This window comes from Botryllus schlosseri, chromosome 15, assembly GCF_051294905.1.
Source record: "Botryllus schlosseri isolate E-star chromosome 15, Bs_hap1, whole genome shotgun sequence".
NCBI lineage: Eukaryota > Metazoa > Chordata > Ascidiacea > Stolidobranchia > Styelidae > Botryllus > Botryllus schlosseri.
Window position 1 is genome coordinate 24,098,666 of NC_137250.1, and position 27,644 is coordinate 24,126,309.

Here is a 27,644-nt window from a genome sequence, read left to right on the forward strand (position 1 = left end):
AATTTGCAGTACGGGTCTCAGCTTTCCCGTGGCCAGTTACTGGTCAATGATTTTTCTCTGGCCGCCATTGGCAGGCCACCATTTCATACCGATTGGATATTATCTAAACCATGTATTTTCTCAGTTTGACTTCTTCGAGAAGATCGACGGCTCTTCGGTTCCCGCCAGGAGCAAACGAGCCATCGTCGACGACGTCACAGTGAGCTTCATCCGTCTGCTGAGCGGCGGAAAATGGTTCATTTCGGTTTTCAACGACGATTCGGACGAATTAGAAGCGATCGTCTCTACTAATATCATTCTCGGTCTGTCCGTCTGTCCTAACAACTGCAACCAACACGGAGACTGCATCGATGGAGTTTGCAAATGTTTCGCGCAATACAGAGGAACAGATTGTGGGCAAGGTGAGCGCCCTTCGATATAAGCTTAGTAACAAAACAGTTATCCCCACGACACCAAAATAATTTTTTAATGTTCCCTTAGCGTAATCTAAACCTAACTAGAACTGGAAAAATAGAAAATTTTCAGCTTTTACGAATTACAATCAGAATGCTAATGATAGCTGTACAGTTTTTCACCAAATTAGACTAGAATTAGTATTTAGAATTCTTTTAAATTATATTACTATTTGAATTATTGAATTGCCAGATGAAATCCAACAAAAATCAATTTCAGTTCCCGTCAAACCAGAGTTGATTCTCAAAAGCATGATAATATCTGTACAGCAAACTTGGCTCGTTTATCGCGACACAGTTCTCTTGTATTTTCAGCAAAAGCAGAAATTAGATTAGAATTAAAATGACAGCGTAGAAACATTTCGCAAAGTAGTTTAGGATTAAATTACAAGAATTCTCTCGTTCAAGTCTGCCTAATATCCCTACCGTGAAGCATAATGAATTTTCATTCTAATTCTCATACCCCAATTTTTCATCCCAGCCTCGTGCCCAGTAGTGTGCAGTGGTCGTGGTCTGTACGCTCATGGAGGTTGCGTCTGCTTCTCTGGTTGGAAGGGAGTGGATTGCTCGACTCCGACCGACCAATGCGAGGTCCCGGATTGCAGTGGGCGTGGCTCTTGTGAAGAGGGAGAGTGTGTATGCGATCGGGGATGGACCGGACTTGGATGTGAAACAGGTCAGTCTATTCTACTTGGACAATCGGATAAATCAACCTATGTTTTCACCCATGGATTCACAGTGTGCTTCGTCAAGGAATTTATGATGTTAGACTGTTTCCACAAGGTTCCGAGTCGCGAGTCACTGAGACTCTTGTAGTTTTGACTCAAATCGAGTCCATTCATTTTCAATTCCTCACCGAGTCAAATCTGAGAAATGGGTCGAGTCCGAGTCAAAGTCATAAAGTTTACTGTTCGGTGCCGAGTTCAAGTCAGGTTCAACTCAATTCTGTGAAACTCTTGGGTGATATCGAAGGCCTCGGATTCATAATATACTCCTATTTCTCACTCTAAATATGCTTATTCAAACAGATCAAATACAGTTTTTGTGCATATATTTCAATTATCTGTCCTGATATGTCAGACTTGAATAAGTCATACCTGACCACCTCTATGTACCTTTACAGTGACTTGTCCCGATCCTTCGTGTTCAAATCGAGGAGTCTGCGTCAGGGGCATCTGCCATTGCGACCGCGGATGGAAAGGTCGCGTTTGTGACGCCGAGGACCCCGGGTACTTTGAGAAATGCAGCGGACATGGCTTGCTGTCCGAGGGGGGCTGTGTATGCGATGCTGGCTGGTCGGGAAGCGATTGTTCTCAAGGTACGGTGTGGCTTGCAGTAGCGTGGTAGCCATTGAATGATATTTTCATATTGTATATGACGTTCTTCAGACTTGTATTAGTTCGTTGACGGTCAACAAAAACTGTTTTTTAGTCATTCTAGTTCTAGTTCTAGTTCTATTAAAATCTTTTTCATGTAGGCCTTCAACTAGAAAACATGTGTACAATCTACTTACTTGAAGGCCAATGAACAACTGTTTTTTGAGTAGTTGTAGTTGCAGTTCTAATTCTACTTAGTGCATTTTGAAAAGTGAGTAGTTCTAGTTCTAGAAATAACTACCAATGAATCGTGATACCGGTGTTCTGTTGTGTGATGTTGTTGCAGCTATTACTAGCTCACAGTCATCCCCACTGGCAGTGGCGTAGTCAGGGGGCAGGTTTTGGGCTCGAAACCCCTCTGATTTCAAACTAGAAATTTCGACCTGTTAAAAATGCAGATTCTATCTTCAATATTTCTGAGATCATTTGCAATAATTGAAAATCTAATTAGTTGTGTTTTAGTTGGTTAGTTGCGGATTTTTGAAGATCGTTCTGGGTCTAGCTCTAGTTTAAGTTGCGGATTCGCAAAAGTGAGTAGTTCTAGTTCTAGCTTCAGTTGCACATTTCGTAAATCCAGTAGGTTGTACAAGTCTGAGAATCTTCAAATACTAGCGTGGTAGCGTTTGCAGTAACACGCGTGTTTTCGTGGCTAACACATTTCACTTTTTTCTTTTCTCCTCACCCTCACCACATCATCGAATGTCATCGCTTCATGCAAACATCGCATTGTTTCGCTCCTACCCCCCTTCACCTTCACCCGTAGCTGCATGGTTTTCACCAAACTCGACCCGGACAACAACAGAAAGTGCCACCTCTCCTTCAGCTGCTTGCCTGCCCGCTTGCCACCCCCAGCACGGGAGCTGCGTGTTAGGGAAGTGCGAGTGCGACCAGGGGTGGGCCGGGGACACTTGCTCACAACGGACCTGCCACGAAAGGTGCCAGGAGCACGGACTATGCTCCAACGGGGAGTGCGTTTGCAAAATGGGATGGAACGGAGACTTGTGCGGATTTGGTGAGTCTGACTTCGTTTGCTACAAATAATGTCGTATATTTCGACCCAGCACTAATACAAGTAGTGATTCTCGAGTCAATATTGGAAGGGGGCACAAAAACAGTCATCGAGTTCAATACATTTTTCCGCAATGACTACAGCCTTGAGAGTTCAGTACCGATACTCTCCTATTTAAGTAAGATAGGGGGTCTAGACTTACTCAATCAGACAGGACCGATTTGAAGTAAAGGCATAAATTTCCACTCAAGTATAAGTAGTGATTTCAATATATTTTTGACTAACTCTTGATAAGTGGCATGAAAGAAATGTCCAAATTTAGTAACACTAGTCATCTCTTTGTTACTGACCACCTCTACATGTTGGTATGAAGAAGAAGTCGAAGCAGTGTAAATTCCTACACAACTATTAGTAGAAGTAGTGGTTTCCAAGTAAGTAAAAAATGTGTAGTCTTGCTTAGGAACCTGTGAAGTGAAGTTCTAAGTATTCTAAAATGACCAGTCGAGTAATTACTACTTTACTCCTGACCACCTCTGACCGGAAGTCCCTTTTTATCAGAGGGTTGCCCGGGCGAGTGCGGTATTCACGGGCACTGCAGGAAAGATCCCGAGAACGCGTGGTCATGTTCTTGCGACGTAGGATGGAAAGGAGTCGATTGCAACACGCAGGTCGAATTGAATTGCGACGACGGACGAGACAACGATCGGGGTAAATTACAAAACGTACTAATTGTCTCTAGACCAATTAAAGCAACATGTCGGGAATCTCGGCCTAATCTAACATGTTCATGTTTTTATGCTCTCTATTTAATTGTAATCTCGTTTCTGGTTTTCGTGAAAATGCTACAGCAGAACTGTATCGTGCGAAACGAGTCAAGCTCTGTGTACAGACACTTGCTATACTCTTGCTTATGAGAATGATATGAAGTGGACTTGATTTTTGGAATTTCAATCAATTTCGGAGTTGTCCAAAATTCATCCATTATAATTCTAATCTAATTTGGAAAGAACTATGTAGCTATAATAGTAATTGTAATCTAATTTTGAAAAGCTGACAGTTTTCTAGTTGTCCAACTCTTCTTTTCACATCCCACCTCGTTTCAGACACTCTGAGAGATTGCCACGACCCGGACTGCTGCAGCGCGGCCGCGTGTCGAGCCAGTCCACATTGTCGCAGCCCCCCAGACCCCGCGGATTACGTGACCAAGACGGGTCGGATCCCGGCCACTTTTCACGACCGGGTTCGATTCCTCGCGACCTCATCGTTTCAAAACGTAAATCCGGACAAGTTCGATCCCAGGTACGTGTCTTATTCGCAGATTCTTTCTGGAGGAAAAGAGACAAACGCTTAGTTTTTTTGTTTGTAATATTTTATTACGCAAAAGAACCTCCTAATACAATTGAGTAATATATTCATACGATCCCTTCGAGTAAAACACGAACAAAACTTTTTCATTCATTTAATAATATAGTAATGAAACTTTTCTGTTTCCAGACTGACTTCAGTTGTGCGCGGTCAAGTCGTGACTCTGGACGGATCTCCGCTGGTCGGTGTCAAAGTTCAGATCCAGAACAAAGCTACGTTTGGGTTCGTTCGAACTCGATCCGACGGACGGTGAGTTTAACATGTTTGGCTTTCAGTTGTGTTTTTTTTTTTTAAATTATAGTTTGGTTTAGTTTCAGTATAGCATACTGATGTCGCAGGAGGTGTGTGAAGTGAAATGAAATATATGAAAGTTCACAAAAATGGCCGGATGTTCACATTTTTTCATGTTTGGCTTTTCGTTTAGCTTATAGTCAATGATATAATGGTATAGTCAATGTTTTATCTAAGCTCATAGTTAGTACTGATCTATCTGCTGCAGGTTTGACATGTTGTTGATCGGCGGCGGATCTGAAACGCTCAAATTTGAACGCTCATTGCTACTGACGACGCAAATCTCTGTTTTCGTACCGTTGAACGATTTCGTCGTGATGCCGATCGTCGTCATGAGAACCGGGAGCCAACCTGAACAGACCGAAAACACAATGACCGACGGTTGCGATGTCAGCGCGTTTCCTCGACCTCAATCCGCGATTCTTCCGCAGATCGTCGACGTATTTTCGGCCGGAGATTGCAAGGAACGAGGAAATATCGTACCAGAGATTCAGGTCTCAAATCATCACTATCTTATTGATTCCTACAAAACTTACACGGTGCCAGTTATACTCATTCCTATGACGTATTAGTGCCGTTTTAGGTGGATATCCTATTTTTTATCTACATATATTTCTGATGTTCCTTACATAATTTAACTCGTCCATGGCAATATCGGGCCATAATTAGGACTGGGCGGGAGTGATAACCTTTTTATTTTAGTCGTCGGCTTCACTAATTTCAAAGTAAGAGGGTCCACAAAACCACTCAACGAAATTTAGGTGTACACACTAGAAAATAGGTTTGAAAATAGTGCTTTATACAGTATTTACTGTCATAGCCTAATGTACGTAATATATATCGAATTACTTCCAACAGTTGCACAGTTGTACAGTTGCATTGTAAAATTATATATAACATGTAGGCCTACCATTGTACATGTTACATCGTATTTCTTTCTTGAACTACATCTATCTTGCTACGACCTTTTCAGCATCATTTGTAGTTTTCCACCAAACAATATGTTCATATCACCAAATTTATTCCACTGGAAGCTTTTTTGTTGCAATATTGACTACTTATTTCTAAAAGCCTATTTGTAGTTCGAATTACAAGTCTGAAATTATTTTTCTTTTGCGATGATGAATCATTTTGATACCTCGTGACGAAGCTATACTTATTTCGCAGGCTGTTCGAGAATCGATCGGGCTTCCGTTTTCCGAAGTCGACCTTGTCTACATGAGCAGCCGAACCTCGGGATACAAATCAAAGATCGAAGTTCAGTTGACCGGGTCCGAAGTCCCCGGAAACCTCCGACAGACCCTGGTTCGAATATCAGTGCAAGGAACTCTGCACGAGAAAGCGTTCGAACCTCTGCCTGAAACGAAATATTCTTTTATTTGGGATCGACTGGACGCTTACAAGCGACCCGTGTATGGTGATGTCACAGCCAAAGGTGAGATTGGCGAGATTTTTGTTGGTTTTTCGAGTAATTTTTTAATTTCATGGTCTGAAATTTTGATTGCCTCGCGTTACCGTGAACCTCGCGTTACTTATGAATCTCAAGCAACTATACTCGATATTGTTAGCTGTTAATTGTTATTCACTAGAAGCTACATTTAGAATTTGATTCACTGTATTTAGGGTTGTTATGACTTGAGTCATGACTCGACTTGTGTTGACTCGAATCGCAAATTTTAGTTGACTCAACCTGACAATTTGTGTATTAACTCATGCGCAACCAACTCATTTGACATTCCATATGACTCATCCAAGTCTTGATACTTGAAAAGTAGGCCCGGAAACTGTCTTTAATCTCTTTAAGTGAACGTGTTTAAGAGTGAGAAATACTTTTGAATCTGTTAGAATTCGCTTCGTGTGGTGAGAGCTCTTGAAAAGAGGTACCCAGCAAAATCTTTGAGTTATAATAAATGCACAATGCCAATGAATGATAGAACAATAAATATATTTCGCTTGTTTCTTTTGCTAATACCGCTTTTCCTGATTTTGTATATAGTTGTCCCGTAATGCATTGTATGACTGTCGATTATTCCATAAGCGCTATAGCTGACCTATGCAAATTTTAAACTTCCCTAGCTGGACCTTTGCTAAAAATAGTTGAGTAGCCTTGGGTATTGCAATGGATGTTGTGATGAAAAATAATTCATTTTGTTTGCAGTCGAGATTGGCTACAAATTCGAATCCTGCGCCGCCGTTGTCTGGGATCTCCATCTGACGAAAGTCAGGGGTCAAGATCCCATCATGCAACAGTCCATCGGCGGTTGGAGTCTGAGCATTCACCATCGCTATCATTCCGGGGTGGTTCATCTGGGTAACGGTGGGAGCATGCAGTTGAACAGACAGCCCCCGATGATGTCCACGGTGATGGGCACAGGGGCTCAGAGACACACGAACTGCGAACAATGCACGGGTGAGTTGTGGCAAATTCTCTGTCTATAGTAGAGTTATTCAAAAATAACTCATTTGCACTGTTTACCTGAAAAAAATTGTTAGGTTGCCTAGAAAAAGGATAGACATCAAATTTGGCTCAATTCCGACCGTAGAACTGAAGTTATTATAAAATTTTTGATTTCCTAACAAAATGAAACAAAATCATTGGCTTCCCAATGAAATTGTTAGGTTACCTGTTGAACGATGCATACAAAATTAATCTCTAATATGACCCATAAAAGCGAATTATTAGTGAAGAAAGTTTTGATTAAGATTTGGTAAAAAAATAAAAATTTCAATGGCCACCCCATTATATTGTTAAGTTATCTCGCGAAAGAAACAATACAAGCAAAACAGTACCAAAAACAGCCCCAAGCTGCTCCAAGACAAAAATCTTCTTTGTCACATACATAGCAAGAAGTTGGTGATTACTGTCTAGCGACCATGTTGATTTCATGTCATTTTGCAGGCCCTGCCTCTGAAGCGAAACTTCTGGCGCCGGTTTCTCTGGCTTGCGACGCGAAAGGAAATATCTTCGTAGGAGATTACAATTACATCAGAAAGATTGATACCAACGGTGACGTCAGCAGTTTGCTCTTTCTGCGAAATCCTCCTCATAAGGTGACTCGATTACCTTTTACCGTGATAGTAACACTCTTAACACAACTTTTGTTTACAACCAGTATTACGTTGGTCTGCTAAACTGTACAATGTATTGTGTAGCACAATTGCACTTACGTTCACATTATAGTGATTAGCACCAGCAAACTCTCAGCTAAGCGTTTGCCAAGGGAAGAGTTCATACCCGATTGTGTTCCAGTACCGTGCATCAGCGACCGTTACATTTTTTCGTGAATCTAGCGTGTGCGATCGAATAGCTCTTGTAGCATGTTGTTTAATACGTTCCTGTTTCGTGTATTCGACTTTCACATACATTTTGATGATATTTACGTAATGTGTATGCAGTCGATTATGCTTAATTAAGGCGGTTTGATCATGCTCATTTTTGAGAGAAACGGCTTTGTCCGATTTACGCTGAAAATCAATTGTTCGCTTCATGGTCATGCGTAAAGGCACGCAACGCATTCAAAATACTTTCCAACTGCGTTTTGGATTAATTGCAGCTGAACTATCTGCAGTAAAATGGTAAACGGCACAGATCGCATGAAATGCACATTAGTTATACCTTCGGGTTATTTGTACTGTAAGTATTTCCGATGCCAGATCATCCAGCAAATTCTGTTGTGTAACTCACACGTACTGTACGTATAGTACTTTTTGATTTCCGAACCCACCACCGTAACTAACTGTCAAACTGTTCAGTGAGCAATTTCCATTTTTGTGCTACCCAATTAAAAGCGACTATATGAAGTTGGAACGGCCTTGTATGAGTTCATTGTCAATTGTTAGTGCATGGATCGTCATTGTTCGTCACTGTAATCACTCATCTTGTGTTAAAATGAACGAGGTACTGTTTATTGTGCCATAACGATAGGAATTGCGAGACTCTGTCTGAATTAACCGCAGTGTTTTACATGCAATTTTCACTTTTGTATATTGTATGTATATTAAAGTTTGCCATTGTACTTTCAGTATTACGTTGCTGCCAGCCCTACCTCTGACGGGACTCTGTATTACTCTGACCCGAACGCAAAACGAATCTACAAAATCCGCAACATGAACCCGCGACCTCGCAGCGGCCGCCAATCGTTATCAGGCACCGACGTGGCCAGCAACATGGAGGTTGTGGCCGGAACCGGAGAAACTTGTTTGCCTCTCATGGAAGGAAAATGCGGAGATCGAGGACCGGCCCTGTCCGCCAAACTGTCCGGACCTCGCGGTTTGGTTGTGGACAGGCTGGGGCGAGTGTTCTTTGTGGATGGGACCGCAATTCGAGTTATAGGGACCGACGGAGTCATCGATACGTTCGCTGGTTCGCATAATACGGCCTCGTCTAGACCACTGCCTTGTGATGGTACGATCAGCCTCGATCAGGTATGTATTGTTTGTAGGGCTTTTTGCAGACTTGACAATTCTAGTTGGCTCATTACACAAATTAGATCGAAATGCGGGTGATACAATTCTAATTTAATTTCTGGTTTTCCTGAAAGCTACGGCAGAACTGTATCATGCGACACGAGCCAATCGTGCTGTTCAGACATTTGTCGTTCTCGTGCTTATGAGAATCCACTCTGATTTGGATATAAAAGAATTTTATTCAATTTCCACGTTTTCACGGATTGAAAAATTATAATAGTAATCTAATTTTGAAAAACCTCTGCACCAATAATTATAGTTCTAGTCTAATTTGGAAGAAACTAGATTTAACTCTAATTGTAGTCTAATTTGGAAAACAATGTGAAGCTATCATTCTAACTTTGATTTCCTTTGGGAGCATTGAATCTCGATTGGTCGTAATAGAGCATCCAATGCATGTAGTATGGTGTTTCTTACCCTTTTTAGGGCTCATACCCCTTTAGATTTCAATAAAATTTCTCATTTAATTGCAAACTTTGCTTGAAGGATTAAGGAATGCATCTGCGTCTGTCAAATTAAAAAGAGAATAAATACAGACTCGAAACATGAAAGTTCTTCTCTTCCAGCTCCAATTTGATTTCCCAACCGACGTGACGATGAACATGTTGGACGACTCTCTGTACGTGTTGGACTCAAACTTTGTGATTCGAATTGATACTCGAAACGAGCAAGCTTCTCTCGCGGCTGGAGTTCCGGTCGAGTGCGCTCGAAAAGCCTCGAAAATGTACGACGATCGAGACTCTAGGAGAGCGCCTTTGGTATCGCCAACCTCCATCGTGTCATCCCCGCTGGACGGCAGCATCTATGTGGCTGAAGCTGACAACCAGTTCGTGAATAGGGTCCAAAGAATTGATCCATACGGGTGAGTATTGATTTGATATTGTTTAGTTGACTTAAATATACATTTGTGATCATAAAGTCCTGATATAAAGCTGTTGCATGCCATTTTGGACAACTGGATAATTCTATAGTTAATTCTAATTAAACTAATTGAGCGAAATGCCAGTAATTTAATTCAAATCCAATTTGTGAAATGTTTATATGCTCGAAATATAATTATAATCGAATATCTGGTTTTCCTGATTTAATAAATATTAATTATTATTATTAACATATAGTTCAAGGTGAATTATGCAAATTGGCCATTCTGGCAATTTATTTAAGCGTGTATCAATCTTGGCATCACTACCGAAGAAGTAGCTCTTGGTTTCCCCTCTTGGTAACCCCTGACTCCTGCAATATATCAGATTAAGCTACTTAGCATCCAGCATCCACTGCATGGTTTTCCAAGTCAACACTGTCAATCAGCTCAAAAAGCTTCTGTTTTTAATATATTTACATGATGAAATGCATATGGTTCTATTCCACAATGTGTAATGTTCGCAGGTTCCGCATGTCCGTAGTAGCCGGGGGCAAATCCGGTTGCGATTGCCAGATGTCAGACTGCGATTGCTTCCAAGGCGACGGAGATTTCGGGAGAAACGCTCGTCTCAACACGCCTGCCGCCCTTGCTGCGAGTCCCAACGGGTCGGTTTTCGTCGCGGACCAACTCAACATGCGCATCCGGAGACTCGCTTACAATGTCCCGGATTCCGCGAGTCAGATTCGGATCGCAAACCCGGATTCAAACGAAGTCTATCTCTTCACGAACGACGGTTTTCATCGAACGACCCAAAACGTGATCACAGGAGAGACCGTTTACAATTTTACTTACAATTCCGACCGAAGCCTCTCCTCTATCACGGATGTTCACGGAAACCGACTGTCTATCGTCACAGACAAAGACGACATGCCAGCCAAACTGGTGCTTCCTAACAGGAAAATACTAAAACTACAGTTCGATTCGGAAAGGAATCTGGAAAGAATCAGTGAAGGTTCGGGCTTTTGCAGTTTCATTTGAATATGATATATGATGATATTGATAATTTACATTCGAATAATATATATACTGTTATAGGAACTGTTTTGGATCTCTAATTTCGCAGCTACGCCACTCGTCATTTATGACTGCCTTGGCATGAGATTCCGTGCTTCTAAACACCTGTGCAGCTAAAAATAAAGTTCCCTCACTAACTCATGATAGCAGGACACGCAGGGTTCCGCTGTGAAAATAGTGTAAGGCCACCTGTCTTGTCATACATAATATTGCATTGGTTTTACAAGATATATGTCTATCCTATAACCTATAGATCATTATAGATCACTTCAGTGTGCATTTTCATAATGCATCATCTATTTCCAGGTTTCTCCACGGATTTCGCATCTCTCTCGTACCAAGAAGTCGGACTTTTGCAATCCGCGACACTCGGCCGATCTCAATCTTCATTTTTCTTTTATGATGTGGACGGGAGACTCGTCTCCGCAGTATCGCCCACTGGAGGCGTCACGAGACTGCACGCTTCAGCGAACGCGACCACGTGCGTGTTACTATCACGTCATTCGCATCATAGATGTCTGACTATAGGCTAGATTTCGGCAGCTCGGTTAAGGATTATGATTTCGTCTTAGGAAGGCTATTTTCGGGTAGTTGCAATGCCCTGGCCAGATTAAAATCTATATTTTTGAATTCAGCGTGACATTAGCTTTCGTTTGAGACCTTTTTAAATAAGTTTGGCCTTTGGCGCTCTGGTCACAATCTATAAGACGACCATAATAGAATAGTATTACGTCACTCTTGCCATGGATTTCCGACTATAGGCTAGATGTCGGCCGGATTTTCGTTTTTTAACCGCTATTTTTGGGCAGTTGCAATACCCTGACTACATTATAAGGTATATTTTCGGAATCATTGCGACGGTAGCTGCCGTGCTAGACCGGTTTTAGTAAATGTTGCGCTCACTGACTAACCTGTAGGCTAGAAACTCGGAGTTCCACGAAAATTGAGTATTTTCGCCTTCTAACGGCTATTTCGGGAAGTTGCAGTGCCTTGACCAGATTATATTCTATGTTTGTGGAATCGGTGCGACTGTTTCTTTTGTTTTAGACCTGTTTTAAAAAAATTTGCGTGTGCGTGTACATGTGCCTTACGTGATGAATATATCATTATTATTACTACATACAATTTTGTTGAGTTTCGCATTTTGTATGATCGCAGACGAACCGTGACAATGACAAAAGCATCGACCTCGGTCGGCAACCCTGAAGAAAACCAAAATGGCGTTGGTTCTCGATCGGTGGTTATCGCGACGCAACCGGGCCACTTGTGCGATATCGTGACGACGCAGGAGGGCGAGATGCGGGCCACGTACGAACGTTGGAGCGACAACTCGATCTCGGTTCGATTTCTGGACGGATCCGAGCTCGTTTTGGAGACGAAACCGCATCCGGTGCTGGGTCTGACCGCGCCTTATCTCGCGAAACGGACCGTGCATCTGCCAAGCGACCCGATTGAGAACAATATCGAGTGGAGGAGAAGGAAGCAAATCGAGAGCGGAGGTCGGCAGATTTGTGCAATTTGCAAAACGCGTGACCACTCACAACTAGAACTGCGATTGGCGACTTTTCAGAAATTTCAATTTCAAATAGAAACACACTCACTTTTCAGAATGAATTTACAACTAGAACTAGCTCACTGTAGAAAACTGGCTAAAACTAAAACTTTCCACAAATCGCAACAAGAACTTCAACTATCCACTTTTCCAAACTAGCAACTGTAACACGTGTTCCTACTTATTCGGAAATGCGAAACTACAAATAGAACGCTTTTCAAAATCCACAACTAGCACAAGAAGTAATGTCGCGCGATCTTGCCAGGCGCGCAAAACCTGCTGCTCGGAAGAAGGATGCGAGTGAACGGACGCAACATCCTCTCGCTGGATTACTCGCAAAACTACAAGATGGAGAAGATCTACGACGACCACACAAAGTTCGTGCTCCGGATCAAGGTGAGTCGGGCAAACTAAGGCTTTAACGTGATAGTTCTTTCGCACCCTCCCAATGTATTTCAGTCTTTATCATATTAGCGCAGGGCCGGCCAACCCGTGGCCCGCGGGCCACATGTGGCCCGCGAGAAGGTTTTGAGTGGCCCGCGAGGTAATTTCCGAAATTTCTACTATCATCAAAAATGGATTGCACAGATTGTGAACTTGCAAGGCCAACCAAAAATTTGATTAGTCTGGCCGCAACACTTGAGATGTGATGACTAAAATATCAGTTTCGACTCATTGACAGATCCATCAACTATTCACATATTGGTAGCCTATATCTTCGTACACTACAATAAAGCAGAATAATTTGCGACAGATTTATCAAAGGTAAAAAAATTCTACAAGCTTTTAGCGCAATATGTTGTCACTCGATTTCTTGTTTTTAAAATTGTCGCCCTTTTGTGAAAATTGAAGGACACCCTATGTATCAGATTGAGTCTAACTATATTCGCGATTACGAGACAAAGTGTCGTTCAACATATATGCGACATTGCGTTTGCGCTCGCACTAAAACCGTCGACCGTGAAACCTAGGCACGAAATGATTGACGCATGTTGGTCGCAGCTTTCGATATCGATATGTCCATGCGCCGAATAGCCCAGCCCTCGCAAACTTAGCCTAACGATAAACAGCAATATAGTCAAGTAACAATATTATTGACCTATAAAACTTCAAACAATTTTCGCGCTTCGCGCGGATAGTGGCCCGCGCAAAAGTTCGTCAATCGAATGTGGCCCTTTGGCTGAAAAGGTTGGCCAGCCCTGTATTAGCGTCACCCGTACTACGATCAGATTTACAAACTGCAAATCTCGGGATATTGAACAGTCAGACGAATAATTGCTATCTGTTCAAGTATAAATTATTTGAACGCATTCTAATTACAATTAAAATGAGTCGGAGTATTTCATCTCAGACGACTATTTGATTGATGCGAGGCCTGAAGATTTCGCAATTATGAAGCGAATCTGTCCCATGCTTTTCCTAATTTGAAAATAATAAAAAAATTAGGTTATTACGAAGTTAGAGATTACCGCGGAACCCCTGAAAATGCTTTGCTGACCCCCGGTTGAGAACCCCCGCTCTACACTATATGAATGTAACTCATTTCCACGGATTGCAATCGTGACAGTTCCCGGAAGTGACATTTACCAGTCCAAAACTGCTTTGTAAATTCGCGGAAAAGACTTCCTTTTGTGTTAAAAAGTGCATTACTTACGAAAAACATCGTCATTTGAGAGGTATTAGAAAACTGCAAGCGCTATATTTTTCTGAACAGTACAACAACCACGGACTGCCCACTCTGTGGATGCCCCCGAAAGGCATCACCCCCGTGAACGTGACCTACGACCGCTACGGACATCCCGTGACTTGGGAGCGCGGACCCAACCACGAGACTGTCACCTACGATGACGAGGGCCGCGTCACGAGTCTCACTACGGCTGACGGCGCCGTTTGGACCTTCCTCAACCAGGGAGATGTGAGTTCATTATTCATATCTCTTGTTATGCCCTAGTTTTGATTGGTTCGATAATGTTACTGTTGTTTGTCCTAAATTCCCGTTCGTTCCTTTGATTTTGTGTCAGCGTTTCATTCATTGTCTGTTATGTCATTGTTGTCCCTCAGGTGGTCCAAATGACGTCGCCAGGATCTCGATCTCGTTCCACTTTTTCTTTCGACTCGTTCGGAAACCTGCTCAGGACCACGCTGCCCTCTGGCGACACCTACCGGATCACCAGACTGCTGGCCGCGGGGTTCGTGAGGACGGTGCTGGAGACACCCAGTGGCGAGAAGACCAACATCGACCGCGACTCCCACGGCCACGTTCTGATGACGTCACGGAGCGGGGAGGGGCGGAAAGTCGTCTACCGGTACGACTCTCGCGGCCATCTAGCGGCCGTGCTCCACGACAAGAGGGCGCTGACTCTCGTTCGAGATCCGAGGAGCGGCGAGCTGCTCTCTTTGTCCGACGGTGACGTCACGACCAGACTGACGAGGAACGGGCCCCTGATCGAGAGCGTGATCGTGACGTCACGTGCGCCGGGTCGCGGGGAGGTCGCGGCCCGATTCTCGTTTCGGTTCGATTCGAACTTCCGACTGAAAAGTTCGACGGCGACGATCAATTCGACTTCGTTGGCGACGGACGAGGTTTCGTTCGACGACGTCTCGGGGAAAGTTTCCTCGTTCGGTTCGTTTTCGGTTCTGTATTATCGAACGAACTTGTACGTCGTGTCGAAGCAAGACCTCGTTTACACGAAGGAGCGCGACTACAACGGACGACCGATCAAAGTCGAGCTCGACATTTACAGGTTCGTTCTTTCAGTCTTCATCAGCTCCTGGAACTCATGACAACTCTGACGCACTTTATATCTGAACCAGAGTCAAACTGGAAGACGAATGGCATGTTCCGGCAACCTTGAAAACGATAGAACTATCTAAAAAACTATCTATTACTTTCCTATCTATCAGAAACCCGGTTTTCTTGCTGATGGTTCAGTGACTGGCCACTATCATTGGCAGTTGGTCTCAAAACTACATTCATTGAAGTATCATTTAGTGACCAGAACACTTTTTGTTTGTATTGTGCTATTTCTTTTCCGTTATTGCTTGAGGAAACAACTCTGTCTGTCACAAACCCATTGTTCTCGCCAAAGTTGTGCTCAAACTTACTTGTCACTTAGTAAATCCAACACTTTTTGTGTGTCCACTATCAAGTGTTGATCACAATTGTGTTGTCTTCAAGACAATATATTATTTAATGATAGCCTATATTGAATTTTTATCAACAAGTGCCTCAAAGAGTCGAAACTTATGTCCAGAAACCCCATGTTCCTGCTGATGGTTCAGTACGACGCCATGGGCCGGATCTCGACCCAGACCGTGCGAATAGGACCTCAGTCCAACGTAACAGAATCAAACTACCGCTACGAACGAAACGGACTCGTCAGCAGAGTTTCGGAACGAATCGGAAAGGAGCAGCTGATCTGGAAGTATTTCTACAACGCCGACGGCAAATTGCTCACCAAACAACGCGGATCCGCGGTCACAAAGATCACTTACAAGGGAGGAAGGTACCCGTCATTCTTTCCGCTATTGCTCATACTTATCTAGGTGTAGGGACTGTCCTATTGAATGTTCCAAAAGTATATAGGTTCATTACTGTTTTGTGTCAAATCATACAGCGTAAAGCGTAATCAGCTACAATCATATTGTTATCTTAAGAGGGGATCGAAAACTAGATATGCTGCGAATCAAAATGGCGGAGTCTTCCCCAGTCATATAAGGTAGTTCATGCACTAATCCACCCTAATGGGTTTTCATGTATTTACATATTGAGTATAAAATGTATATTCACATTGGAATTCCATGTTTGACATGTAAAACAACGAATTTCTCCTTTTCAGAGTTGCGGCTTGTGGCTCGATCGCGTACTCGTTCGACAGAGACGGCTTCCTTCAACAGAGGGGTGAACAATGGTTCGAGTTCGATTCTCTCGGTCATCTCGTCCAAGCCTTCTCCAAAGACGAAGCTTATCGGGTACGCGCTCGCGCATTGAACCGCGTGCTCGAACGCCGAGTTTTTACCGAGAATTCGACTTTTCAGATCTCTTACGGATACGACGGGTTCGGACGACTGTCTTCGCGGTTGGACCAGAAAGCCAATCAAGTGCTCAAGTTCTATTACGCTGATATATCGAACCCCACGCGACTGACGCATTATTTCAACTCTTCTTCCGGTAATTGCCTATGGCTCTGATCTCTGAAACGTAGAAAGTAGTTTGAGAATTAGTATTAAGAATACCTTTTGTAAAATTTCAAATCTCTTTTTAAAGATTGCGCCTACTTGTAGTGTCATTAGCATTTTCAGTCCTGAAATTTCGAAGGCAGCTACCTTTTATGAACCGGTAAACCTACTGAAATTCACCTTTCAGATCTTTCATTGATATATTATTTCAAATTTATTTTCCAAGGTTGCGCCTATTTGTAGTGTCATTAGCATTTTTCAAATTAGATTATTATTGTAATTGGCAAAAAAAAATGCAGCTACACTTCAACAATAATTGAATTCGCAAGAATTAGGATATTGAATAGAATTCAGGATCAGAAAGTTCAAATCAGAGTTCATTCTGACAAGCATGAAAATCACAAACGTCTGTAGCTTGTGGTCTAACTAATGAATGCAATTGTCCAAGTCTCAACCATTTTTTGTCTATCAAGGATTGGTCGCAACATTTCGCTACGACATGGAGGGCGTTGTCATGGCCATGGATCTTAGCGACGGTGAGACTCTGCTGATTGTTTGCGATCACAATCGAAGTCCGCGTGCCGTTTTCGACGGAGTTCGCAGAATTGCAAAAGAGATTCGGTCTGTATTCTGGCTTTGCATTTTCACGGGACTCGTGTGACTCGATTTTTGACTCGTTTCCAGGTACTCTCCGTTCGGGGAGGTGGTACGCGACTCAAACGAAGCTTTCCGCATTGTGCTCGGATATCGAGGAGGAATTTATGACCCGGACACGAGGCTGGTGCATTTCGCTGAACGCTCCACCATGCAACAGAGCCTCGGATCGCAAGAAAACTACATGTACGGAGCCGGATATTTGCCCGGTGTCGATTACGATCCGATGATTGGACAAAGCGCGACTCCTGACTATTCGGATCTGCTCGGAAAACGACGGAGAATCGTGAGGCCTGTGCGAGACTACCAGGTAATCCCACGTTTCGCTAAAATTAATCGATTTGGTAGATATTGGAAATAACGGACACAAGTTTAGTTCTAAAATATGACAATTGAATTCTGTAGTATATCTCCATGAAGCCACTTAAAACATGAAAATGCAGTGCAATAGTAGCCTGCCGGTGATACGAGCATTAGGACATCTAGTGAGCCGGTCGCGTTATACGGTAAAGAATATGTCTAATAATATACTCAAATGTCATATGCACATGAAATACATGTATCCCATATTTGTGTTTTAGGGTTGTTCAAAATAACTTCTTTTTCCGGATTCCGGGGATTCACCGATTACGTTGTTAGGTTGCCTAAAAAAAATACTACACACCAAACTTGGCTCGATTCCAGCTGGTAGATGTAAGAAATGTATTTCACAATTTACTGCCCATGAAATTGTTGAGTTGTCAACAAAAACGATGCAAAACAAATTCGACGCAATTCCAACCCGTAGAATTGAAGTGATTTGAGTTTTTCATTCGTAATTCTGGAATCCAGGCTATTTTTGCGAATCCAAAATTTTCAATTGCAATCACCCCGTTTCTACTGTTGGAAGGGAGCAAAAATGGTGAAGCAAGCATCGTTCTTATCTGCTCAATAAAAGTAAATTAAAAATATCAAAATTATTTCCAGCGGCAGACGCAAAATGATGTATGACACTACGAATGAGTGTCATTTTAGAAAAAGAACATTTGGTATTTCCCGTTCTTTCCAGATCTGGGACCCCGTGAACCCCGAGCCTCCTTACGACCAGATGACCCGAGTCAGCAGCTGGCTGGAAGCGCTCGGATTCAAACTTCAAAACGTGGCCCCGGACCCGAAGATCAACGAACGTCAAAAGGTATTTGAGTGTAATCAGAGGCTGCCAGAGTATTCATTGCCGGTATTAAGTAGAAGTCGTCTATTTTACACAAGTAGAAGTAGCGATGTCCAAGTAAGCCTAGTTTTGCCTAGATCAGAGGTCTCAAACTCAAATGTGCTCGCGGGCCAATTTCCTACTTTTTGATGGCGCCGCTGGCCGCAGCACCGATAGAGGAATTCAATGTCTTTCCAAGTAGGCCTTACTTGACGGGACTTTGCAGGCATTCCACACACATCGTGAAAATGGGATTAACTATTGTGAATTCACGCCTGGCACGAAAAAAATCAAATTTTAATATATTTGAATAAAATTGTTACTGTACTTGCCATAGTTTCTGTATATTTAGTTGTAGACACAAAAACATAGTACAAATGCATCAGTACATCGTAGAAGCTGTCGCGTTAAAATTTTGCAGCTAGCGGACTTTTGACTGTCACAATAGAATATTTTAGTAGAATATTTTAGCAGTACAGCTTAATCCAGGTTTCGGGCATGCATACTCCTGATAACTACGGTATTCATCAATTCATTACCAAAGTCAAATTAAATCAGCGTTAGATTTATTACCTTCGAGCATTGCAACAAATCTATAACAATTTGAATATAATGATTACTGTGCCATAGCATTACATATGTCAATTCGCCGAAGAATCCATTGGTGTTACAGCTGTGAAAGCTACGACTACTTTATACTCGCCACATTTATTGGCGATGGTAACAAGGATAAAGATACCCAAGATGACACAGAATGTAACTAACTATACATCAAGAGGTAACATATCGCCTATGTTTGCCATGACGGGCAGCTTCGATATCTAAATAAGCTACGCAACACAAGCTAAGACCTTTTAGTCGCGGGCCGCGTGTTTGAGACCTCTGGCCTAGATACTCAAATCTCATAAGTAGAAGAATCCTAATATAACCACTAGAGTAATTAACGTAGGCAAAACCTACTTGAGTACTCTGAAAAGGTACAAGTACCTCGTTTAGGACCTCTTCTGCTTAGCGTCCAGATGTAGCCTTTCTAGTTTATTTCATGTCGAAGCAGAGCCATGGCACGGAAGCTGTTCGAACATCTCAAGTTTTACAAATGTGCCTTCGGCTAGATGCCATATCTTTTCAATATAGAGGAGTTATGAAGCAAAGAGATTCGATTTTAGTATCATTTACCACAAGTCAGACGCTTTTTCGTTGGAGATATCAAACGTCAGATTTTCAACTGAATGAAAGTTTGTAACGTAATTTTCTACATGATGTGCAATAGAGAGTTCATAATCTACTGTAAACATGCGTCACAATGGTCCAAGTGTTGTACGAAACCGTTAAAAAGTAGCGTACAACCAGTTACACGTGACAGCTACAGAGACGTTGAAACAAAATATTCGTTATTTTTCGATGACGCAATGAAACGAAACTATAGTAAGGTTGAGAAGCACTGATATAGACTAGCGGTTAACAGATTTGTCGGTATTGGATAAAAAACTCATCAGTTGCTCATAATACAAATCCTGTATATGTATTTATTCCCGATCGGCTGGGCTCTGATCATTGCGCTATATGCTGCAGGACAAATCTTCTGTGGAATGCCAGCTGTCTCACCATCTGCGGACGTACATCAACCTGCAGACCGTGGCTCCGTCCAGTCTCGTTCCTCAAGTCCGGACCAAATCAACCAGCGTCGCCAGTGAGTCATTTATATTGCCTTTCTTGTTGTCTAACTGAATGAATTCCAGTGAAATCACCGTGATATGTTTACGTACTCTCGTTTGAATCTAATTTTAGGTTTCCCTGAAAATGCTACGTGAGAACTGTATCTCGCGAAATGCTGGGATTTCGAAACTTACTGAAATGAGCTTATGCAGTACGATGTTTTATCTCAAAGCGCCATTCGCATGATATCAGCTGTGTTATGGAGCAGAACTTATCGCTTCATATGATATACTCAGCATTCCTCTTGATTTCGCTCCTTAGGTCTTGCGGAATCTAACGACAAATCCTTGTTTTCAGATGGAGCGATCTTCGCTCAAGGTCTCGTTCTTTCCGCGGACCGAGGATTCTTGTCGAGCAACGTGGCTGCGAACATCGCGACGAACGACGTTAAACGAATCGGATCCGTTTTGAACGGAGGACGAATCTTGATAGGACGACAGGCCGACACGCCCCACGCGCACATGGCCTTCACCAGCTCCGGCAAACCCGTTCTTTACGTCGCGAAACCCTCGGACAGTCTGAGAGCCGACAGAGCCGCGTTGACGATGACCTCGTCGAGCAGGAATCTGGACGGAGGATATTCAGCGACCTCGCAGCGGACCACGATCAACGTGCGGCTCGAGGGCAATGTCATGACGCTGTCAACGCAATCCTGCGTCGTCAAAGTCATCTACACGAGCGATGAAGATTCGGAAGGATCGAGAATCGTTGAAAACGCTCGAGCTGCGTCGGAAATCGCCGCGTGGCGTTTGCAAAAGTCTCGAGCGGAACAATCTAGGGCCAAAGGTCGTTGGAACTTGGGGCAGGTTTCGGAGTTGAGACGAGTCGGGAAAGTCTCCGGATTCCGAGCAGATTTCTTTTGGGCCGTCGAGAAATATCCGGAGTTTGCGGACTCGGCAAGAAACATGGAGTTCAAACCATCGTGACAAAACTAGTCGACTCCGCGCCAGACTTGTGCAAACTGCTTTGCAGATATCCAACTACGTTTCAGTGATACTAAAACTACAACGGGTCCCTTTCTCCCACTTGCTGTGCAATCGTCCTGGTAAGGTAATGCAAACACAGCACAAACCATTACTTTGCAAACAAAACGACTCGATCCGTAGTTTGCACAAGTCTGGCGGACGCCCTGAACCTCGCCATGACGCCGTTACTTCGCCACTGTGATGCAGCCAATGCTTTCTACTCGAAAGCGCAACTGGAGGTGTTTCTTTTTTCGTTTAAACCTATTTGCCGCGCGTCACTATTGTTACGTTTTTCTTTTCATTTGTTTACAACTTCCCTTTTTTTGAGTTCCAGAACTAGTGATGATGATTTATTACCTTCGTCCGATTTATAGAAACGAGTGAACTCTATTTATGATGAAATCCGCTTTTGTGCATTTTAAAATAAACCGCACACCACGCGATGTCTGATTTATTGTCACCAGTTTGGGTGTGAAATATATGTTAGATTCAGAAAAGGTATAACTCATCTTCCGGAACAAAGTTTGAGTTACCGTACACATCAGATATATTGACAGTGTCAACTTGACCGAAGCAATTTCGTATTGTTGCCAGAAGTGGTCAAAGTAGTCAAGAAAGCTACTCAAGTAGAAGTAGCGACGCAAAAATCTACTCAAGTACAAGTAGAAGTACTTCTTCCATAAGCAACCTAAAACTACTTGAAGTAGAAGTAGAATTTGTCGGCTTTAAATCTACTCAAGCAAGTAAGTAGTTTTTTGAAAACGGTCATAATACGTTCGCATGGACTTTCAAAGGCTGCAAATTGAGATATGCGGAAGGCGCAGAGAGCTTCATGAACAATGTATATTGATGTATGCCAGAAGGTATAAATTTTTGACAGCATGAGCATTCGACCGAATCATGAGATGCAAATGATAGTTTTGCTGTGGAAATTAGATACTAATCTTTCGTTTACTCAAACATTCCTTTTTAGAAAATGTCATGGCATGCTCTCTCACGCATATTAAGGCCTTTAGTGTAGTCGAAGAGCAGTGCGGAGGAGTTGTATGGATACGATGTTAACACTTTGCGCGATTAGTATGCGATGATAAAAAAAATATGGCGTAACGTAAAAATGCCATATATTGTAATTGTAATTTAAGAAAATAGACGGCGATGCTACACTTGCTTTTAAACTTAAGCATGTATGTTCTCCAGACAAAAGATCTGAAACTAATTAGAACTCCAATTAATGATACTACGAATTGAACGAGAACTACAAATACTACATCAATCTTTACGAGAGGTTACTAAATAACCGTGCTTCGACGAAGTAAAGTAATAACAATGGACACCACTTGCTCATATACACGCTCCAATATTATTGATCAAATTCTTCCATTTATTCAAAATAATTTTCTGCTCCGCGCGACTAGGCCCGAAATTCACACTGATTGTTCATCACCTAACGTCAGCGATTTGGGCTCGTCCGTGAAACGATCGCCCAATAAGCTATAGTTGGCAACAGGGAGCTTTCACACGGTATGTGTGGGTGTGCGTCTAAGAATCGTATGTATAATAGGGTGATCCTTAAAAAACGAATTTTGGAAAGTCGTTGGTCTGACCCTGCCAAAACGTTCCTTTTGGTTGAAAAACACACTGTAAAATTTTATTGATATTCGTTAATGTTTAGAGGGGGCTCAATGGGTCCGAAATTTTACCTATATATCAGCTATGGAGCATATATAGTAAATTCATAGTTGCTATTGGGTTCACGCTGGAAAGCCTGGATTACCTCGTCTGGTTAATAGCTGATCATTGGTCGGGGTACCATGATGACCAATATTTTCCACTGTCATGAAGGGGGGCGTGTCGAAAAAAGAAACTCATAAATAGTCTTGCCGTGTGGTATGAACATAGTTCCAGATGTATATAATTAAGTGTCCCCTGAATGTTCGATGACACCACTTCTATCAGCCATACCGGTAAATCTGAAAATGAACATGTATTTGCAATATGCAAGTAACAATATAATGAACCAATTACATTCATTAACCATGAAAAATTTTCGCGCTTCGCGCGAAAGTGTTGACGCCTGAGTTTTCCACAATCATTATATTATTACATCACTTTATGTCTGTGAGTGGAATATATGTGTAACGATCGCCCCAGATGTTGTGTTAATCATCCAATAGGGCCCTAAGACCATCGTTTTTTACCTATTTTCTCCTGATCTTTAGGGGGAGGGGTTCATTTACGTCATCGAATTTTTCGCCCCCCCAAATATTTTTTCTGGCTACTCCCTTGTCCTGAGCATATATTGAAATGCTCCTTCGCAAGAGTGTTAAAACGTTCGGATCAACCTCCCAATTATGCATGTCAAGTCTGGCAGATATATTTGTGGGGTACCATGAAAAGAAAATGTTTGAAAGCGTCCCAAAACCTCTCCTTTATTATAGATATGTCGATGACACCTTTGTAGCTTTCAATAATGAGCGAGAGTGTAATTCGTTTTTAAAAAAATTGAATTGTCTCCACCCAGCTCTACAATTTACTGTGGAGAAAGAAACTGATTCAGCACTTCCATTTTTAGACGTGTTGGTTGAGAGATCTGGAAATATGTTTTTGACGTCAGTGTATAGAAAACCGACGTTCACTGGCCATTATATCCGTTGGGATTCTTTCTGCCCGAAGCGGCGAAAACTCAACCTAATATCATCTCTGGTTTATCGGGCCTTGCGTATCTGTTCGCCAGAAAAATTGCCACGTGAATTGGATGAGATCCATTCTATCCTATCAAAAAATGGCTATCCTGAGGCCTGAGCATATATTGGAATGCTCCTTCGCAAGAGTGTTAAAACGTTCGGATCAACCTCCCAATTATGGACCGGAAAAATGCCCGGCATTTTTACATCTACCTTGGCTAGGCAATGTGTCGAATCGGTTTGAAAAGTTGATCAAATCGGCCGTGCACCGTTGTTATTATAGTGTAAATGCGCATGTGGTGTATACAACCAAACCACTTCTGCCAAACTTCCGAAAGGATGTACTTCCTGCTTTAAATGCAAGTAACGTCGTCTACGAATTTAAGTGCCACTGTGATAGTAGGTATGTGGGACGTACATCACAAAGATTGTTTGAACGGATAACGCAACACATTCCCAAATTGATTCGCTCAAAAACTTGCGCAAATGACCGTACGGAGTTCGCACGACAATGCAAATCAGCCGCCAAAACCGACTGTTACGACGATTACCAAGCATACGCTTCGGCAATTGGCCAACATTTAAGTGAGAACCCTTCTTGTGCTCAAAACTATAATGACCAAATGTTTACAGTCATTGCGCGAGGCAGATCCTTGTTTCATTTGAAAGCCCTAGAATCAACAATCATCCAATTGACCAAGCCTATTTTATGTAGGCAAAAAGATTTTCTGTATAACTTACAAATTTCCCATTAGTGCGTTCTAATTCGTGTTTGTTATTGTTTGGTTTCAAAATGCTATGTTACTTGTATCGTACTCTTCAAGTTTGTTATTGTTGCCATCGTTACATTGCGGACTTCATGGTATGTAATTTCTGATGGTTGCGTCATACTTCGCCTTTTTGGTTTTGCTTTTCATTCTGTTTAAATCCCTTCAGTGTGCCGTTAACTCTTGAAAAGAGGCACCCGAAAACTCTTCGAGTTGAATAAATATTTTACTACAATGGATGTTGTATTGAAAGCTATCTTCAAGTTCTGTACCACAAACCAACTGTTGAAGTAGAAGTAGAAGTAGCGGAGATTCTATCTACTTGAGTAAGTACCAGAAGTAGAGGAAAACTACTTGAGTACTTCGAAAAAGTAGAAGTACTTCGTTACTGACCACCTCTGGTTGTGATGCTAGATTTTGTTGTCTGACACTTTTTGATTGTAGTTGAATAAAAGCGACACATACTATTTAGTCCTCCAGTTTACCAGATCACGACCTAACATATCGATCTTGCATTACGTTACATTACATGTCACCTTTTTTCGTTACCTGTCCTTCTATATTATTTTCTTCTGGGTTGTCTGATGTCGAAGACTACTCCATGTCGTTTTGACACCTTCCTATCTTTCATGGTATCACAACTTATACTTATACTGATCTTCTGTTTTGCTTGGTCCGTCTTTCTGTGGCCCCTTCGGACCCAGTGATATGACCGTGAACAATTTACAATCAGGATGTTGCCATTACATAAACTTACACACTTCACAAATCATCACAAGACGTGAATGAAATTTCTTCATCACACAGTTGTAATTGACACTGAGAGCATTATACCGGCGTACTTTATCTTCGCACTTTCTCTCTTCGATTTCCAGATATGAACCTTGTCAGTTCAAGATCGCACCTGGTGGTGGTTTTCTTAATCAAGGTGGAGGATCTCGCCACCGGAAGGAAAACTCAGCTAACTAAGCCTGGTTGATCTGGCCGGTGCTGAAAATGTCGGAAGATCCGGCGCCACAGGCCTGAAATTCCAGGTACGTTTTTCGGCAATATTGTCCTTGTTGGATTCATCCTTGCTTTATACACAGTTTTATACGCAGTAAGGAAAGACCATCAACGGGGGGCTATCAACGCTACAAAATGTGATTGTGACACTTGCCAGGGAACGATCACACATCCCTTACAGGAAAAGCATGTTGACAATGCTAATGCAGGTATGTCCTCTGCTGAGACGTGTTTCAGTTTTTCGCGATCAGGATTAAGATTTGAAAGTGACCGAGTCCGTGATGTGTGATCGCCGTGTTATACTGCAATTTCTGTTGGCGCATTAGTAGCATGGTTACGTCAGTGGCTTTTAACCAGGCTCACACAAACCCCATACTTCCGCAGTCGCACTGATTTGAAGTGAATATTCAATATATGCTCTGTTTTGCCATGATATGACAGTTATGATCTTTTGATACTATTGATGCAAAAGTCTAGTTTTTGCACCGGTCTCCGATGGTGATGTAATGTGTGTAGTTGAAGATTTGAATTTTCGGCTAGGCTAAATTAAAGGGGCTTCCAAAGGCTTTCGGATTATCGTACGGCAGGGGTCGGAAACCACGGCACACGAGATGGGTTTTCATGGCACGCCAAATGATTTAACGCCAACGACATATAATAACCAAGTTTTGACAAAAAGTAATAACCAAGTTTTGACAAAGTGAAACAGAAGTTTTTAAAATGTACAAAGCTCATCTAGGCCACCAATGGGTCTTTTTATGACAAGAGTTATATTATCTTGATATTTTTCTGCGCTTCGCGCGATTTATTGGGTTCTGATATCTTGATTATAATGTGGAAACCACCCACAAATATGCATATTGTACGGAAATGAGTCCAACTGTAAGTACCAGTACTGATAGACGAAATAATAATAGTGTGATGACTTTACTATTCTTAGAAATTACAACGATATTCTTAGAAATTTACAACGAAATGCCTATCTTGGTAGACCTAGTCTCGAGCCATATGACTTGGTCCGAGTCATGCGTAATGACTCGAGTCGAGTCACCAGAAAATCGCGAGTCGAGTCATTACAACCCTGCAGATACCGCTTGGTGGGATTCCTTGCAGGAAACGCTAAGTATGACAAAATTGAAAATGTTGGGCACGCCAGTTAGTAATAATTTCACATTTTGGACATTTTGGCACGCTGCATACCAAAGGTTGTCGGCCCCTGTTGTACGGGTGAACTAGGTTAGTAAAGGGCAATTACCACCATGTTGCGTGAATACGCGGTGTCACCCAAAACCATGGCTGTAATTGCGTTCCGGTTTTATTTTTGCAGGACTCCCTGGGAGGCAACGCAAAAATGTTTTTTATTAATTTATCACCATCCCAAAGCGCGTGGCGAGATAGCGCAGTGGTATAATCCGCGGCTGCAACACCAATGGGTGCGGGTTCGAGTCCGACCGAGGTCGACTTCCGAATTCCGATACCTAAGTGTTGGAGGTTTACCTAGGCTCCTCCTCGCCACCTCATCCGCGTCAGCGGTGTCTTACAAAAGCCTAGAGGTGGGCCGTGCTATAAGTCGGCAGTTACGGAAAATATGAAGAATATCGGCCTGGTGTAAACGACCATAGCAGTCGATAAACACCATGAATACCCCAAAACAAACAAACAAACAAACCATCCCAAAGTAACGATGAAGAGACCATCAATCCCCTCACGCGAGTCCCTGTGTGTTTGTAAACGGCCGGTAAAAGTAGTTTGGTGTGTTTTTAAACGGAATAAACTCTTCATCCCGTTTTTGTCAGTTTTGGGTCGCGGCTCCAAGTCATACATAAAACATCAGTAAAAACGAAGATGATGAGGTGGCCCAGTTCAGGTAGAGGATTGACTTGTGATTCACACAATAAGGCACAACCTGCACTTGGTCTTTTTGGTTACGTTTCACGATGTTCGCACTGTGCTATAGAATTCATTTTCACATTCTATTTCATACATGAGCATTGTGTGTATCTCTGCTGTTGTTTCTTCCACCTGCAAGAAACGTCC

At 42.4% G+C, this 27,644-nt stretch overlaps 2 protein-coding genes across 7 annotated transcripts in view; one reads left to right on the forward strand and one right to left on the reverse strand.

The window, feature by feature from the left end:
• LOC145457800 (teneurin-3-like) overlaps nucleotides 1-21,592 on the forward strand; it is a 43,319-nt gene extending 21,727 nt beyond the window's left edge. For 3 of the 5 annotated variants that reach the window (XM_080336086.1, XM_080336090.1, XM_080336091.1), the window contains 27 exons: nucleotides 125-401; nucleotides 934-1,128; nucleotides 1,576-1,770; nucleotides 2,592-2,840; nucleotides 3,396-3,545; nucleotides 3,941-4,136; nucleotides 4,332-4,451; nucleotides 4,702-4,987; nucleotides 5,661-5,928; nucleotides 6,652-6,903; nucleotides 7,393-7,544; nucleotides 8,517-8,918; nucleotides 9,527-9,822; nucleotides 10,347-10,834; nucleotides 11,203-11,377; nucleotides 12,055-12,395; nucleotides 12,714-12,844; nucleotides 14,163-14,363; nucleotides 14,510-15,192; nucleotides 15,703-15,954; nucleotides 16,288-16,420; nucleotides 16,487-16,619; nucleotides 17,101-17,248; nucleotides 17,312-17,591; nucleotides 18,330-18,455; nucleotides 20,043-20,160; nucleotides 20,484-21,592. In XM_080336086.1, coding sequence (XP_080192212.1) covers nucleotides 125-401; nucleotides 934-1,128; nucleotides 1,576-1,770; nucleotides 2,592-2,840; nucleotides 3,396-3,545; nucleotides 3,941-4,136; nucleotides 4,332-4,451; nucleotides 4,702-4,987; nucleotides 5,661-5,928; nucleotides 6,652-6,903; nucleotides 7,393-7,544; nucleotides 8,517-8,918; nucleotides 9,527-9,822; nucleotides 10,347-10,834; nucleotides 11,203-11,377; nucleotides 12,055-12,395; nucleotides 12,714-12,844; nucleotides 14,163-14,363; nucleotides 14,510-15,192; nucleotides 15,703-15,954; nucleotides 16,288-16,420; nucleotides 16,487-16,619; nucleotides 17,101-17,248; nucleotides 17,312-17,591; nucleotides 18,330-18,455; nucleotides 20,043-20,160; nucleotides 20,484-21,112 — 6,876 coding nt within the window. In that variant the 3' untranslated portion in view covers nucleotides 21,113-21,592. The remainder of the gene's footprint in view (nucleotides 1-124; nucleotides 402-933; nucleotides 1,129-1,575; nucleotides 1,771-2,591; nucleotides 2,841-3,395; nucleotides 3,546-3,940; nucleotides 4,137-4,331; nucleotides 4,452-4,701; nucleotides 4,988-5,660; nucleotides 5,929-6,651; nucleotides 6,904-7,392; nucleotides 7,545-8,516; nucleotides 8,919-9,526; nucleotides 9,823-10,346; nucleotides 10,835-11,202; nucleotides 11,378-12,054; nucleotides 12,396-12,713; nucleotides 12,845-14,162; nucleotides 14,364-14,509; nucleotides 15,193-15,702; nucleotides 15,955-16,287; nucleotides 16,421-16,486; nucleotides 16,620-17,100; nucleotides 17,249-17,311; nucleotides 17,592-18,329; nucleotides 18,456-20,042; nucleotides 20,161-20,483) is intronic. The other 2 variants (XM_080336087.1, XM_080336089.1) reach the window with 2 other exon arrangements.
• The window catches only part of LOC145457804 (RNA polymerase-associated protein CTR9 homolog), a 486,484-nt gene that overhangs the window by 416,377 nt on the left and 42,463 nt on the right, over nucleotides 1-27,644 (reverse strand). The window lies entirely within an intron of this gene.